General features: G+C 42.3%; 1 protein-coding gene across 1 annotated transcript; it reads left to right on the top strand.

Annotated features, from left to right (window-relative positions):
- The first annotated feature begins 649 nt into the window (after nt 1–649).
- Nucleotides 650–14,552, top strand: LOC117384844 (potassium voltage-gated channel subfamily B member 2-like). Its single transcript, XM_055228381.1, has 3 exons — nt 650–1,234; nt 11,462–12,555; nt 13,604–14,552. The coding sequence occupies exons 1-3, from the start codon at nt 650–652 to the stop codon at nt 14,235–14,237; spliced, it is 2,313 nt and encodes a 770-aa protein (XP_055084356.1). The 3' UTR covers nt 14,238–14,552.
- The last annotated feature ends 2,208 nt before the right edge of the window (nt 14,553–16,760 follow it).

Consider the following 16,760-nt stretch of genomic DNA (forward strand, 5'->3'; position numbering starts at 1 on the left):
TTCTCTATCACTCTACCGTATTGTTTAAGAAGTCTCCAAAACCTAATCATTTATACATACCCTATCATACTCTATCATTTATACTAAAGTCTGTACATTTACTAGGCTATAGACATTTGACCTGCACTCATCAGGGAGGGCATCTGACACACAGGGATAGAGGACAATGTTAAGGCATCGGACACAGGGATATAGGAGGATGGAAGGGCATCTGAAAACGCACTTATTTTGCACCTGTATGATGTGTAATATTGACACTAGTTGTTTCCAATCACAACATTCTTGAGCCAAATTTCACGGAGATGGAGGCAGGTGAAATCACATACGCTGATTAGTATTCATAAGTTTGAATACTTTTGGTTTTACTTCACCACAGAATTATAGCTGCCAAATACCGCATTCTACAAACCTGTTGATATTCTGTAGGTATATTCTGATAGTTGGTTTTCTTTTCTTTCAGACATGAATTTAAGGAGGACGTCGCGTGTCCACAGAGCCCTGACCTTGCGGCCCTGACATCGGAGCATCTGTATTCCTCTCCCCCTCACCCTTCTCTCTCTTTCTCTCCCTCTCCCTTTTTCTCTTCCTCTCCCTCTGTCCTCTGACTGCATTCCTCTCTTTCTTCTTCTCTCCCTCTTGGCTTTGAGCCATGACAGATCGGGCAACCATCAGTGGCCCTAAACCTCCCTCCCGCCCCGCCATGGCCCCTGTGCTTCCCCCGGACCCCATCGACATCATCAGGACCAAAGCTAAGTCCCGTCGCGTGCATTTGAATGTCGGAGGTTTGACCCATGAGGTGCTGTGGAGGACTCTGGACCGACTCCCGCGCACTCGCCTGGGACGCCTCCGGGACTGTAACAACCACGAGTCAGTACTGGAGATCTGCGACGACTACAACCTGATGGAGAATGAGTATTTCTTCGACAGACACCCCATGGCCTTCTCCTCCATCCTCAACTTCTACCGCACAGGCAAGCTGCACATGATGGAGGAGATGTGCGCGCTCTCCTTCGGACAGGAACTGGACTATTGGGGCATAGATGAGATCTATCTGGAGTCCTGCTGCCAGGCTCGGTACCACCAGAAGAAGGAGCAGATGAACGAGGAGCTGCGGAGGGAGGCGGAGACGCTTCGGGATCAGGATGTGCAGGAGGAGGAGAAAGGCTGTTGCCCTGAGCAACGTCAAAAACTCTGGGACCTTTTGGAGAAGCCTAGCTCCTCTGTGCCCGCAAAGGTATGCACCAGTGTTTATACTAGTCATATGTATACACAACAGAGATAATACAAATAGAATCAAGTACTGCATACTGCAACAGGGAGGAGAGTGTTATAATATAATCATATACTGTAATATACTGGGTGACTGTTGCTCAGTTAGTGCGATTCCAGCTCCCAGAGATGAATCCGGTTGTTGTGTCCTTGGGCAAGACATTTAAACCACCTTGCCCCTAGTGCCTGCGTACACTGGTGCAGGGGCGTTGGTCTGGGTACTGTAGTACTGTTTACCCAGAGCCCAGTGTATGGAGGGGCCCCTCACAAATTCTGTCATATGCATTTTTCATAAGAAAAGATGTAGTGCGGCCCCCCAAAATGATTTTTACCTAGGGCCCGGAATTTAGTGGTGCGCCGCTGCACTGGTGTATGAATGTGTGTGAATGTGTGAGTGAATGTGTGTGTGAATGGGTGTGTGAATGTGTGTGTGAATGGGTGAGTGAATGTGTGTGTGAATGGGTGAATGAATGGGTGAGTGAATGTGTGTGTGAATGGGTGAATGAATGGGTGTGTGAATGGGTGTGTGAATGGGTGAGTGAATGGGTGAATGAATGGGTGTGTGAATGGGTGAGTGAATGGGTGTGTGAATGTGTGTGTGAATGTGTGTGTGAATGAGTGAGTGAAGGGGTGTGTGTGTGTGTGAATGGGTGTGTGAATGGGTGAGTGGTTCCTTCATGTAAAGTGCTTTGAGTTACTTGAAAGTGGAAAAGTGCTATATAAAAATGTGACCGTTTACCATTTACCATACTGCAGCAGTGATTATACCATAGCCATGTAGTGTAATGTACTGCAGTAGTGTTAATACTTGTCACATATTTATCCACCAGGAGGAAAAGGTTAATAATGTACTTTATATACTAGTATATACTATAGTCATATACTGTGTACTGCACCAGGGAGGAAAGGGTTAAGAATATTATAGTGTAGTCACAGACTGTGTACTGCACCAGAGGGAACAGGGTTCATAATGTCTATGCTATAGTCACATTGCTGGGTATATTCTATATTTCAATAATATTTAATACAGATGGGAGCAGCTGAAATGAGGTTTCTGTAACACAGTGAGGTCTTGGGTCTAGTCACTGATAGATATGAACAGGTTCAACATGTGAATTGACCTTGTGGATATTTCATGGTAAAGTTCAATGTAATCAATAGAGAAAAGTGTCTCCTGCCCCCACCTGAGTATGACATCATCACAGTCTAAAATACAAAAACCACCAACACCGTGTACTGCACAAGGGAGGGGTGGAAATTGTTAAAGGTGCACTATGTAACTTTTCTGGTGAAGGGTCAGCTATGGAGTTGTATTGCTTTGCCTGGAATGTTTCACAGTATGTTCTAAAGTGTCTTATTGCAAAAAACAGTTGCCTTTAAGAACATTATTACTGTGAGTGGGCTTTCCGCTCGCCTTGCCACAGATCTGACCGGTAACTTGGCCTGGTGGCATCATCTGCTTGTTTCATAATGTTTGTGATCTTAATGCTATATTGTGGAACATTTCAGTCAAAGCAATAATGTATCCATAGAGTATTTTCAATAGTTTTAGTATTAATCCTCATAATTTTTACTACTCCTTTAAATTAGTTTGACTTCAGCTTCCTCTTTGTCCCTGTGCACTCTGTGACCTGCACACAGATTCATTCCAAAGTGTGGCTGGCAAAGACACAACAGTGGTGGGAGTAGAACCAGCAACCTAAGCCACTGCCTCCCTCTGTTCTGAGATATTTTACAGTTCAAACAGTTCTGTACATCAAACATAGATCTGCCCTGCACTGTTGTACTGGTTGAGTTCATGTGACTTTACTACATTCTATTCTTTTTGACCTGGTTTGTGATTAATATCTCTGTAATTACAAGGCCATCAACATGAAACAAAAACTGATGATTTTTTCACAGTATCTTCAGAAAATTGTGCCATTATTCAAGCCCAAAGACATGTTTGTTGTTAGCTGAAAAGACTAAGATTAATATGACAAGTTTGTGGAGCCATTCCAAAATGAATAATGAGAAGGTTGTGGATCAGAAGTTGATTGTGATTCTTTTATTGCCATAGAATGAGAAAAAAAAACTTTGAAATTACTATTGGCAGCTTCCTCTGGTGGACACAGACAAGACGGCACAGTGAAGCCGTCCATGGAACTAGCTTAGCACACTCATAGCTGTTGGAACAAATTCTTTTTTAGCCTTGCAGTGCACATTACCATGGCCTGTGACTTCCTCAGGGTCACAGGTCAAACAGCAGGTGGTCAAGGTGCGGCTGGAGACTATTGGCGTCACTCTGGTCAGGTGACATTTCCAGTTCTCTTTGCAGCTGTCTGAACGGCTCCCCGCAGTGCTCTCCTGTCTGAGGTGTTAAGAGTTCTAACAGGTTATAATCATAGACCCATAATCCTCTTGTTCTCAGTGACTCAGTGACATTTAAAGATGGATACTTTCCACAGAGACCAGCTAAGATCAGCCAGGACCAAACCAGGACTAAACTAGGACCAAACCAGGACTAAACTAGGACCAAACCAGGACTAAACTAGGACCAAACCAGGACCAAACCAGGACTAAACTAGGACCAAACCAGGACCAAACCAGGACTAAACTAGGACCAAACCAGGACCAAACCAGGACCAAACCAGGACTAAACTAGGACCAAACCAGGACCAAACCAGGACCAAACCAGGACTAAACTAGGACCAAACCAGGACTAAACTAGGACCAAACCAGGACCAAACCAGGACTAAACTAGGACCAAACCAGGACCAAACCAGGACTAAACTAGGACCAAACCAGGACCAAACCAGGACCAAACCAGGACTAAACTAGGACCAAACCAGGACCAAACCAGGACTAAACCAGGACTAAACCAGGACCAAACCAGGAGTAAATCAGGACCAAACCAGGACCAAACCAGGACTAAACTAGGACCAAACCAGGACCAAACCAGGACTAAACTAGGACCAAACCAGGACCAAACCAGGACTAAACTAGGACCAAATCAGGACCAAACCAGGACCAAACCAGGACTAAACTAGGACCAAACCAGAACCAAACCAGGACTAAACTAGGACCAAATCAGGACCAAACCAGGACCAAACCAGGACTAAACCAGGACTAAACCAGGACCAAATCAGGACCAAACCAGAACCAAACCAGGAGTAAATCAGGACCAAACCAGGACCAAACCAGGACCAAACCAGGACCAAACCAGGACCAAACCAGAACCAAACCAGGACCAAACCAGGACTGATCTAGGTCTAAACCATGTCTAAACCAGGACTAAACCAGTGTGAACACACTGACAAAAACAAGGGGTCTATTCGGGTCTCATTTTTGTGGGAAAAGCATGAAGAATGTTGTTGTGCCCCTGAGCAAAACGTAATGTGTCAAAGTGCAGTTATGTAATGGCTCAGTCAGGCTGCCTCAGGGCGACTGTGGCTTCAGCAGAATGAGGATCAGGGGTAGGTGGCACTTAAAGTTAAAGGTGCACAATGTAGCTTTTCTGGTAGAGGCTTGTCTGAATGGAGATGTTATTGCTTTACGTCCATAGTAAAGTCTGTAACACACCTGTAATTGAATAAATATGAGATAGATCAGCTTAATGCTGTACTGTGGAGCATTTGGAAACAAAAGGGCCCCACTCTTGTTGCTCAGTGTGATAAAATAATGGCATTATGCATGTGGAACAGGTGGACCTAGCCCACAGGGAAGACGCAGGATTTTTGTTTCACATTCACTGATACGGTTTAGTCTGAGTCCAAACGTGGGGCACAAGAGCAGCACTAAAACATCTTTGTAAAGTACCTTTTATTGCATTATATAAACACAGAAAAACAGAAAAAGAGGCTTAGAGCAGAGATGTTATAACATGATCATTTTAGGGATTAAAAGGATTAGAACATTTAAAACAGGACAAAAGTGGAAATATTTTATCTCATATTAAACTGAGAGTTGGATGTTGATTAAAGCTGTTATAATGCACACTGCAAAAATGAATCTGTTTTGGCTTGAACTGTCAACATGTACCTGCATAGAGGAAGTTTCAGTGATTTTAGTTAAAGGTGTAATATGTAACTTTTCTGGTCCTATTTTGTCCCCATGGAGATGTTACTGCTTTGTCTGATTTGTTCCACAGTATGTCATTAAGTTCATCTATAAACAAGCAGGTGATAAATATTTCATTGGCAATAAAAAAAAGAGTATAATTGAATGAATGCAAACTAGATCAGTTTAATGCCATACTGAGAATAATTCCAGGCAAAGCAGCAACATCTTCATGGAGACAAGCAGGCAACATTCACCATAGAGACAGATAAGTTTTATGCCATACTGTGGAATATTACAGCCAGGAAGAGCCCCTCCTCCAGGCCAAATAAGAGTCAGGTTTGTGGAGATGCAAGCACGCTCCCAGAAAAGACAAATGCTTTTCTATATTTTTCAGAGCAGTAAACACAACCAAAATGAATAAAATGCTTTTGCTTTGCGATGCAATTTTTTGGCTAAAAGTTACATACTGTAGCTTCAAATATCTTGATTTGATGAATAGTTCATCTTTTTGGTTGTACTTATTGTACCAGGGCCATTTCCAATATAATTTATTTCCCTTTTTGTTATGTTAAAATGTGCTCAGCTCGTTTAGAAATAAAATCATCATAATCAATAATCTAGTGATGATAACTCTAAAACTAGTCAAAATCATTTTAACCTATCTGTAGTTTAGACATCTACAAACATGGGATTCTTGGATTAGTTCAGTCCTCAATGGGTTTAAAGTTAGACCAGTTAATTTACTCAATGTTAAATTTTAAAACAAAAATTGCAAATGTGATCACAAAAATTGATTGATGACATCACATCACTGTAGAATCCCTGTAGTTTAACCTGAGCTGGAGACAGGTCAGAATATGGTTAATATCTCTGTAATTCCTGGGGCTGGGGCTGGGGCTATCCACATGAAACAAAAACTGTCTCAAAGTCCAGCATCTCCTCTGGCCTTTGAGAGAGTGTGAATTTGCCTGTTGGAGGAAGAGTGACTAACATGGGCCTGGTCTATCCTTTCTAACTTTAGCAGGACAATCCACTTACAGCCAACTTAAATGTCCTGAGCAGAGACGGAGAGGTAGGACACAGCCCCTCCCCCATCTGCTACACTCCACAGGGGGGAGGGGTGGGGCTAAAAGACTGACAGAGGTCGCAATTCTTCTGCGTTGCATCTGAGTAGCCAAAAGTACATTTACTGTTACTTTAGAGTAATATGATGATTCAAACCATGACTTAAGAACATGTTTTAGTTTGTACTGTTAGCCCTGCTAACTACTGTCTGGGATAGTATCAGACAGCTGTTTCCTCACAGTTGTCATATCTCTGTCTTCTAATTATTAAACTGTCATATTTGATATTGTACTGTGATAGAACAAAGTATGTGGAATAGACTCAGGTAACTGTTACCCATGATTCATAGCATCAATGTACCTGATTGGACAAAAAGAGATGATTTGAGTGCAACATCTGTGTTTGCCTTTCCAGAGGAAAGCTGATGTAAAAAGAGTAGAATGAATGCTAAAATCTTATTTTATCCTTATTTAACTGCTTTTAACAAAAGGTGCATAGTGAACAGAGCATGTATCTTGACTTGAATAAATGAAAAGCAAATTTGTTGTTACAATAGACTGGAAAGACGTGGACTAAATGAGTGTGATTTCACCCATAGTGTTCAGCTCCAGCAGTTATACGAGCCAATTTGGAGCCGAATTCCACTTTTGGAATTCTTACTGCGAATATCATAGCAACCAAAGAGCCAATCCCGGGCGAGGCTGTTGAAGGTAATGCCTCTTCCCACGCGCATCGCTGGGTTAGCAAACCTGTTGCTAACGTTAGCGGGAGCGACCTCGGGGAAAGAAGGCAACTGATTTGTGTGATATTAAAGTTCATATCTTGATTTGCGGACACAATAATGAAATAAAAACACCAGGATCATGTAGAACGGGTTAATGTAAATATTTTAACACCAAAATGATGAGTCTGACAGCAGCAGTTACGGAGAGAGGGGACACAGATTATCAATAGAAAGTGAATTGGAGCCAGAGTTGATGGAGCTGGATACATGCCCATGCTCACTTCCTGTTTGGATTCAGCAGGTTAGCTACGTCAGTTTCTACATACAGTCTATGGCTGTTACACTTGAAGCTGTAATAACAACTTCTTCTGGCTTCAGGCATTTCATACTACATTAGTATGAAAAGGTGTTGCTATGGAGACTATCAGCAGTATATTGGCAGCTTAATTTGATAACTGTTGTTAATCAAAATGACTAAAGCTTTTATTTTTATCTTTGCTTCACAGAATATAATTAGATTTCAAATGAACCGTGCCCACTTTGAAAATCCAACCAGTCACAGTACAGTTGTGTGTGCAGAGAAATGTCCCACAGTGTAATCACATGTGTGGAGCCTTTAAAGGTACCATATTACACAAAATTGACTCTTGTGATCTATGTGTTATAACATAACATTCTCTCATAAAAAAAAATACCTGAAGTTATGTTTTGCTTCATTCACACAATTTATTATTAGTCTGTCTACATCTCCAAAGCTCAAAATGCTCTGTTCCACCTTGAACTGGTAGTTTTCAAGTTAACAGTGTTAACAAGTTAACACGCTCTCTGGATTAATCCGTTCCTTCTAAAGGTTCAAACCTGCTTCTGCTCCTCCTACAGAAAGGTTAGGGTTAGTTTTAGTTACATCCAATAGATTTATTTGTGCAATTTGACTAGACTAGAAGTAAATGATACTTATTTTGACTAGATTTTTTGCAGTGCACGCATGTTGTATCTTTAGGCAAGACACTTCACCCATATATGCTTAGTATGGATAGTGTGTGTGTATGTGTGGGTGTGGGTGTGTGTGTGGGTGTGTGTAGGGGTGTGCGTAGGGGTGTGTGTGTGTGTGTGTGTGTGTGTGAGAGAGAGAGAGCGTGTTATTGGTAGGAGACTAGCAGCCATACTTTTGTCAGTCTGTGCCAGGGCATCTGTGGCTACAGAAGTGACTCCGGGTGGTGCTTTGAGAGGCTTATCAAGCACAGTTCAAACTAATGCATTCTCTATGTTGTCGGTGGTTGGTGGGATTTGTTTTTATTTCATATTTCTTCATGATTTAGACGGTGGGTGACTTTAGATTTTGGGTTTGTGGAGTTGTCTGCCCAGCCCCTGACCTTGGCCTAAGACCCAATTTGGCACCGACATCAATCTGATCAAGAGCTTAATGCACCAAAGGCACTCAAGAGCACAGAGAAAACCAGGACTGAACCAGGACTGAACCAGGATGAAGCAAGGATGAAGCAAGGATGACTGACTGAACTGTCGGCTGCATTTGACCCATTCCCCAAAGCTGTTTGAGACAACCTGCAACATAAGACCTTTGTCAAGATCTTTAATGGAACAGTCAGGAGCACCCCACTGGCGGATTAGACTGATGGAAAATATTCAGTTAAACCTCAACATCGTTTCAATAAAATTACCTTACAATATGTCAGAAACCAGCGCCCTGCTTGTGTCTGGCCTCACAGCAAGAAGGTTCTATGCGGAATTTGTTCTCTCTGTGTCTGTATGGGGTTTGCATGTTTGCATCTTTCCGCTTCCTGGGCACCTGCATTACTCAGGACCTTAAGTGGGAGCCGACCATCAGCTCCCTCATCAAGAAAGCTCTGCAGAGGATGTACTTCATGTGGCAGCTGAGGAAAGCCAAGCTGCCGGTCCATATGATGGTGCATGGCCATTATTGAGTCCATCCTCACCTCTTCCATCACTGTGTGGAACAGACAGAGACTGCAGCGCATTGTGTGCTCTGCTGAGGGCCTGCTCGCCCCCCAGGACTTGGGGGCAAGCAGGCCATGTAGCAGCTGACACTTCTCACCCTGGACATGGACTATTTGAGCCACCTCCCTCTGACAGGAAGCTACGGTCCATTAGGACCAGAACCTCTCATCCTAAGAACAGTTTCTTCCCCTCTGCCTTTTGTCTCATGAACACTTTATAATATCTGCACAAAACTGGACACTTTATAACACCGGTCACTTTAATAAGTATGTTTGCACTGTTGTTCTGAGGCTGCTGTTGTATATATTTTCTACCTCTAAGTATTTTATTTTATTTTTAAGCATTTCTTTTTTAACTTTGTGCTGGACAAGACTAGCTCATCTGGAGATGGGTTTGCAGTGGCACTGAAGGATGGGTCAAATGCAACATGACACCTGAAATCATGGCTTTACAAATCTTAACATGGCATTTAGTAAATAATTATATTTATATCTATTGTCCGTAAAGTTTTTGTACTTTCAAATCAGTGTCCTGGATCAAAGGGTCATGTGATCAAGTGGTCATGTCACCTGAGCACTTCCTGTTCTTTAAGCCATGTGACAGATAAGGTCACTCAGAGGTTGCAGGTTGTGAGTGGGTTTTTTGTAAACTTACACCTCTAATCACTGTTATGTTCATGCCATCTGCATATTATGCTTTTAAAGCAGCTTAACAAGTGAACGTCTCCACTGTGTGGGTCAGTGTCCAGGAGGGGGCGCTCTTCGGTCTGTATTCATAACAGTGGCATTAGTGGGATTATCAATGTGTACCACGAAAACTACCTGTGTAATAATCATTCCCCCGCTGTCACCTGCTCCCTCCTCCTAGATAAACTTCCCTGTTCTGTACAAGTAGAGTTTGCCTGTTCCTTCTGACCTTCAACTCAGTTGAGGTCGGATCAGTAATCAGTGCATGGCAGACACACGCAGTGCCTTACACATACAGACTGCAGTGTTTGGGCTTAGCTGTTGTGGTTGTATTCAGTGGTTCCTATGACACCTTTTTGTATCACAAACTTTCTAAAAGCCATAACTGAAAGGAACTGTGACTATTTTGTTTAAAGTGGGACTAAACCCCTAAACTCTGCCCGCAACCACCTTTTTAATAGAATGCTAAACTGGGCAGGGCCTGGGGACTAAAGAGGAGAGTGAGTGGGAGGAGGGACGGGGTCTGGAGGACTAAAGGGGAGAGTGAGGGGGAGGAGGGGAGGCATTTGTAATCAAAATCACCTGGGTACAATCAAAACAGTCGTATGTTATGTCAAGTAGTGCACATAGCAGTGGCCATTGGAGGCACCACAAACTCAGTTTGAATACAGAGCTGCAAATTGACCTAGTTTACACTAAAATTGTGAAAAAAGGGTCTAGGAACAGTACACAATGCTATTCACTGAAAGTGTTTAGCTCTACTTTAAATAAATAGCATATTTATGTGGACTACAAAGATTTTCTTGTCTTATTATTTCAATTAGGATTATATTTTGGCAGTTTGCTTGTGTCCTGATTAGCTGTTTGTATAGTTGTAGTTAAAGTTAACTTGCTTCTTTTGTTGAAACCTAAGCAATCACAAAACCAAGTGGAAACATGTTTGATATCAATGCAAATGGAAACTATGAGTATGAGTTGGATATTTTGCTTAAAGACACAAGGGCAGCTGAAATTCAACTCTCCCAAAGGTGCACTATGTAACATCTTTAATACGAGGTCTGCCACCTGTTTGGTTCCATGGAGATATTATTCCTTTGATTACAATGTTCCAGTAGGTTGAACAAAGTTACAGGTCAGATCTGCGGAGAAGCTAGCCAGAGCCATAAAATCACATGCATTTGAATAATGCAAGAAGGATACATTTACTATGGAACTTGGGGAAACAAGAGCATCTCCATGGAGACAAGCAGGTGGTGGATGCTTGCTAAAAATGTTCATGGTGTTTTTGTTCTTTAGATGATTATCCAATCAGAAAGCAGAATGAGTCTCTCATTTGTGTTGCCAGTTTCAATGCTGAAATCCAGTTGGTTTAAATCTAAAATGCCTCTCTCTGATCTGAATGGTCTCTACCTAAACACCGGCACCTGCAGACATCTTGACTCAGTGCTAGTGCAGCTCAGTGACTGAATTCTGGAGGTTCTGAGCTTTCACATGAGGCCTGTCGATAAACAGAGAATGAGACACACTTGTATGTGTCTGTATCTGCAGGTGAAGGCTCTGGACATACAGCTGTAGCACTTTTTTATTGAGTGCAAGATACATACAGTTCCTTTAAGATGTGTCTTGCTCAAACAGTAGCAGTATAAAATAATTCTTCATATAAATGTTTCACTAACTTGTGTCTTCCTCTCTTTGTCAGATCCTGGCCATGATCTCCATCCTCTTCATCATCATCTCCACCATCTCTCTATCTCTGAACACTCTGCCGGAGCTGCAGGTGGTGGATGAGTTTGGACAGTTTAATGATAACCCCAGCCTGGCCCATGTGGAGGCCGTGTGCATCGCCTGGTTCACCATGGAGTACGTGCTTCGCCTCATCTCTGCTCCAAACAAGTGGGACTTCATCAAAGCTCCTCTGAACATCATCGACCTGCTGGCCATCCTTCCCTACTTCGTTACCCTGTGTCTCACCGAATCAAACAAGAGCGTCCTACAGTTCCAAAATGTCCGCCGTGTGGTTCAAATTTTCCGAATCATGAGAATACTGAGGATTCTGAAGTTAGCCAGACACTCCACTGGGCTTCAGTCGCTCGGTTTTACTTTGAGAAGAAGCTACAATGAACTGGGGCTTCTCATTCTCTTTTTGGCAATGGGCATCATGATATTTTCAAGTTTAGTTTTCTTCGCCGAGAAAGATGAAGACGCGACAAAGTTCACCAGTATCCCTGCGTCGTTTTGGTGGGCTACAATCACCATGACGACAGTTGGGTATGGTGACATCTACCCGCAGACATTGCTAGGCAGGATAGTCGGAGGGTTGTGTTGCATCGCCGGTGTTTTGGTGATCGCTTTGCCAATTCCGATCATCGTCAATAACTTTTCTGAGTTCTACCGTGAGCAGAAACGACAAGAAAAGGCTATAAAGAGGAGGGAGGCGCTAGAGAGGGCTAAACGTAGCGGTAGCATCGTCTCCCTCAACGTAAAAGATGCGTTTGTGCGAAGTATGGAGCTGACAGATGTCTTGGTGGAGAAGAAAGACGAAAATGAGCTCCTAACAGTTGAGAATCATCTGTCCCCGAGTCGCTGGAGCTACCACAAGCATTACTCAAACACAGAAGCCAGTCCCGGTCGCTCCCAGCCTCAGTACCAGGAGGTGGCCCAGAAAGGTTCACCGGAGAGGGGAAAGTGGTCTAACAAAGGGACCCCTGAGAAGAACCAGGAGCCAGAGTCAATCCTGGACAAACCACTGGAGATGAAGCCACTTACGTCTGCGGATATGAGCATCGCAAACAGGTACGGAGGTCATGGTGTCAGCTTTTTGTGTGAATGTGATAACTATCATAAAAAACCATGACCATAGTGGTGATATGTCTAGAAAACAAACGTAAAGACCAAATCAAACCGAAAGGCCCCTGAGGTACTGTCCAGGTTAGAGGTTATGCAGCAGAAAGTGTCCATGTGAGCTGGTTTATTTCACACATAATAAAAACATTTGCCCACAATGCCTGCTGCAGCCTCCCACCTTGAGCTATTGGCCCCATGACCAAAGAAATGAAAACAGTGACCAAATCAAATAGCAGAAAATATGTAAACAGTGAATAGAATCTTTAGCAGTATTCATTGTGAAGCACATATGACACGTGTTCATGTTTTTGTGCTCGGTTTGGTGGAATAGTTCCTTTGGTCAATATTTATCATAGTTTTGTATCAGTCAATTGGCAGTTTGTGGAGAAAAAGTTCAGAATAAAAGTATGTCTTTGTAATCCCTCAGTCATCCAGGTATGATCCATAGTAAAACAAAAATTGATTGATTATTATTCAAAACATGACTCAGGCACAGACCTAGCCAACAAACAGAACAGGTGTGTCAGTTTATTTAATAGGATTTTTCTTTTACTAAGAATTAAAGTTAAAAAAAAAATCAACACAAAAAATTCCATTCTAAATCCAGAGACAATTTATGCACAAGGAACTTATTTTTATGACAGGACAAGGATGAAGAAAAAAGTTTATTAAGAATCATTCAGGCTTTGTAACTACTTCATTAATGCCCTACGTTATAGCCCTTGACTCATTCATTCATAATTTTTATAAACATTTTTTTATCCATTTTATCAGCCTTTGTTCCTTCTTTATTAAGGCTATAAGGCTAAGTAGGTGACCAGCTTTATGAAATCCAACTTTAAAGTGACATAAGCGCATATTTAAGTTTATTTTTTTAGATTGAGTTGAAATGACTGAACTAAATGAAATAAAATAATTCTAATATTTCTTCTAAAAATGTGACCCGTCTAATCAGAATCAACGCTTAACTGAATCATCTTGACTTCCGTTCTGACAGGAGAGGCTCTAGCTCTGAGAGGAGGGGCTCAGCCAGCAGGTATCGCATCCCTCCTCCCCTGGACCTGAGCACCATTAGTACCCTGGAGCAGAGAGGGGGCGCCGAGGGGCTGCAGGCCGGCATGGACATCATCAAAGAGGGTGTGTACGAGATCGTTAGTACACCGACTGAACAGAGGGGGGCGAAAGAGAGCGCGGGGCCGACGTACGAGAGCGTGTGCAGTGCTCTGAGGGCCAGTCCCGGACGGTCCAGGGGTCTGAGGGTGGATTACATCGGAGCCAAAGACGACATCCTCACTGCCGTCATGACCCCCATCTCCTCCGCAGACTCACATCTCTCCGAGCTAACAGCGCTATCCGAGCTAGCGGCCACCCGCCTCTCCCCGCTGCCCTCCTCCAAACACGGCTCCTCCTCCCAGATGTCAGAGGGGGAGGGCGAAGCCGGGTTAAGCCCAGGGAGGAACCACCTAGAGCGGCCCACCACCTCCGGGAGCAGCAGCCCCCTCTCCAAGAGCAACTGTGCCCAGGAGAGGAGAGCCGTGGACGGGGCAGAAGCAGGCAGTGAGGGGAAGGACCGGAGAGGGAACCACGTCCAGGAGGGCTGTCTGTCCCCCCACTGTGAGACGCAGATGTGAGGGACTCAACAGGGACTAAACAGGGAATCAAACCCACGACCTGCTGTATGATGACAGGCGGTTTTGACCTGACTGAGATCCAAGCAGGGTCCTGATCTGGGTCTAGACCTGGTTTTGAGACAGGACTTGGGAGCTCCAGTGTGAGCCAGCCTTTTGTGAATGTTATCATAAAAAAAATGCACAAATGAAGATGATCTGATGTTTTGAATAGGTGGATTTTCAGAGTTTCAAATGTTTGGTATGTGGTGAAAAAGGTACCTTAACCATAACCTTACCTCAACTTAAGGGGCCTATATTACGCTATGTTCTGATCTATGTTATAATGTTTCCTCATCAAAAACATTCCTGGAGAGTAGAAAACACTGTTCCTCCTTGTGGAATTGCCAATCTATATTGAAGTAAACGTAAATGGTCGCTGTTAACCTGACATCAGGTTGCTTCCTGACATCACAAGGTGGAACAGACAATTTTGAGGATTGCAGATATAGACTAATAATAAAGTGTTCCTCAAACGTGTGAATGAAACAAAACACAACTCCAGGTGTGTTTTTGAGGAGATAAGAACATTCTAGCATGGCTTAAAGCTCACAAGAGCCCATTTTGCATAATATAGGACCTTTGAACTCTGAAATGTCTCTCTGTCTCTCGCTCTCTCTCTCTCTTTGTGGAAATTATGACATCATCCAGGATCTTTCCCATGATCCTCTCTGTTTTTGTAACACTAAAACATCATGGACTCCACAGCCTCACCCTAATCCTGCTGTACTCAACTTCATAAACTTGTTACATTTTATTTGTTTGTGGAAATTCCCAAATTCTCATTATTGAATGAATTTGAAAATATGTTTTTCATTGTCTAATATAATTTTATATCATTCACCCCACAGAAAATTCATTGCGGCGTCTGTTGGCAAATGGAAACGCTATGGCCCTGTTTGTTTAAATCCGTTGTTCCAGCATGCCAAAATTCTTAAAAAATATACTGGGATATATCCAAGTTGCCTAGGATTGACAGGTGGATTAGACAGTCAGGAACATGCATGGTCCATCCGTATCAAAACATATACAGCTCCTTACAAGGAAAACAAAAAGGAAAAAATATCATAGGGGACTGAAAAACATGGCAGATTTCTGCAGAATCAATGGGCGAAGCACTAAAGTCTATTAATCTGAGTTGAAAGAAATGTGATTTTGTTTGTAAATGATGAGTGACCAATGTGCTCCTTCGTTTCACGTGTCACTGAAACAAACAAACCTGAATGGACAATCACGTTTGGTTGGACTTAAGACGTAACATAAAGGCAGTAGGGACCAGACTGATAACCCTCTGTATATATAAGAAATACAGAGAGATATGAGTGTAGACTGGCCAGGCAAATATCCAAATATCCAATGATCAAACCAATGGATCATGTCAGTTATAATTTTGGCAACACTTTTTTTTTTTTAATAATTTAATGCGTTGCCAAATAATTTTAATGTTCACTTACCAATGAGAAACACCAGTATACCAATATACCACAGATGTTTCACAAAGGAAGACGATCCTAATTGTCAAAATCAAACAATATGCAGGTACAAAATACTACCGGATACATTTAAAATAATTGATCTTTTAGGTTTAAGTTTTGGGGGAGATGTAATTCCATGTTATGTTGTGTTGAAATACCCAGTTTGTGTGTCATGAAAGTCTATAAAGTATAGTTGGGTTGAATCTGAAGGAGACCCTTGTCATAGGCTTTGTATGGTCTTCATTCAAAGCTGGACGAAATGCCTTACAAAGAAGTCTCCCATCCCGGGTGTTAGGATCATCATTTTCCTCAAAGCAAATACTATATAGTTTTAACGTTGATTTCATGGGCATGTATTTTTGGGGGCGTTTCTTTCACTTTTTGTTGTAGATTTTGACATATTTTTGTCTGTAGAGTTGTATTGATAAATATGTTGTGGGTGCACAGTTCAAAATCATGAATTTAAACAAAGCACAAAATATGGGTTTGTTTGTCCTTCAATAAATGCATCACTGTCAAACTGTCTCCATTTTCATTTTGTGTCAGTGATATAAGCAGTAATGCCTTTGTTAGACTCAGGGTCTAATTCACGCTGGAGTTCAGGTCCCACTGGGAAACCTTCAGATTATGTTTTAGTCATAGGAGACACCCGAGCAAATCTAAAATAGGCAGAGGTGCCAGAGTAGCCAAGTAAGAGTAAAAAACTTCAAAATAATATTAGTCAAGTACAAATAGTGGTCCAAAAACATACTCAAGTGAGTTTAAAAAAGAGTTTGGGAAAAGTAAAAGTAACATCTGATTTATAATTTGAAGTGAATGTAATTTGAAGAACAAAACATAAACATAACACAAATATTTAAATCATTTCATACTGTCAGCATAAAACTTTTGTCACTTGAAGACTTACAGTGCGAAGAGAACCTCAACTTTTACTCAAGTAAAAGTACTGCTACATTGTACAATATATTACTCTCAAGTAAGAGTACTGTTACTTCAGTCAAATTTATTTTAA

This window comes from Periophthalmus magnuspinnatus, chromosome 17, assembly GCF_009829125.3.
Source record: "Periophthalmus magnuspinnatus isolate fPerMag1 chromosome 17, fPerMag1.2.pri, whole genome shotgun sequence".
Classification (NCBI taxonomy): domain Eukaryota; kingdom Metazoa; phylum Chordata; class Actinopteri; order Gobiiformes; family Gobiidae; genus Periophthalmus; species Periophthalmus magnuspinnatus.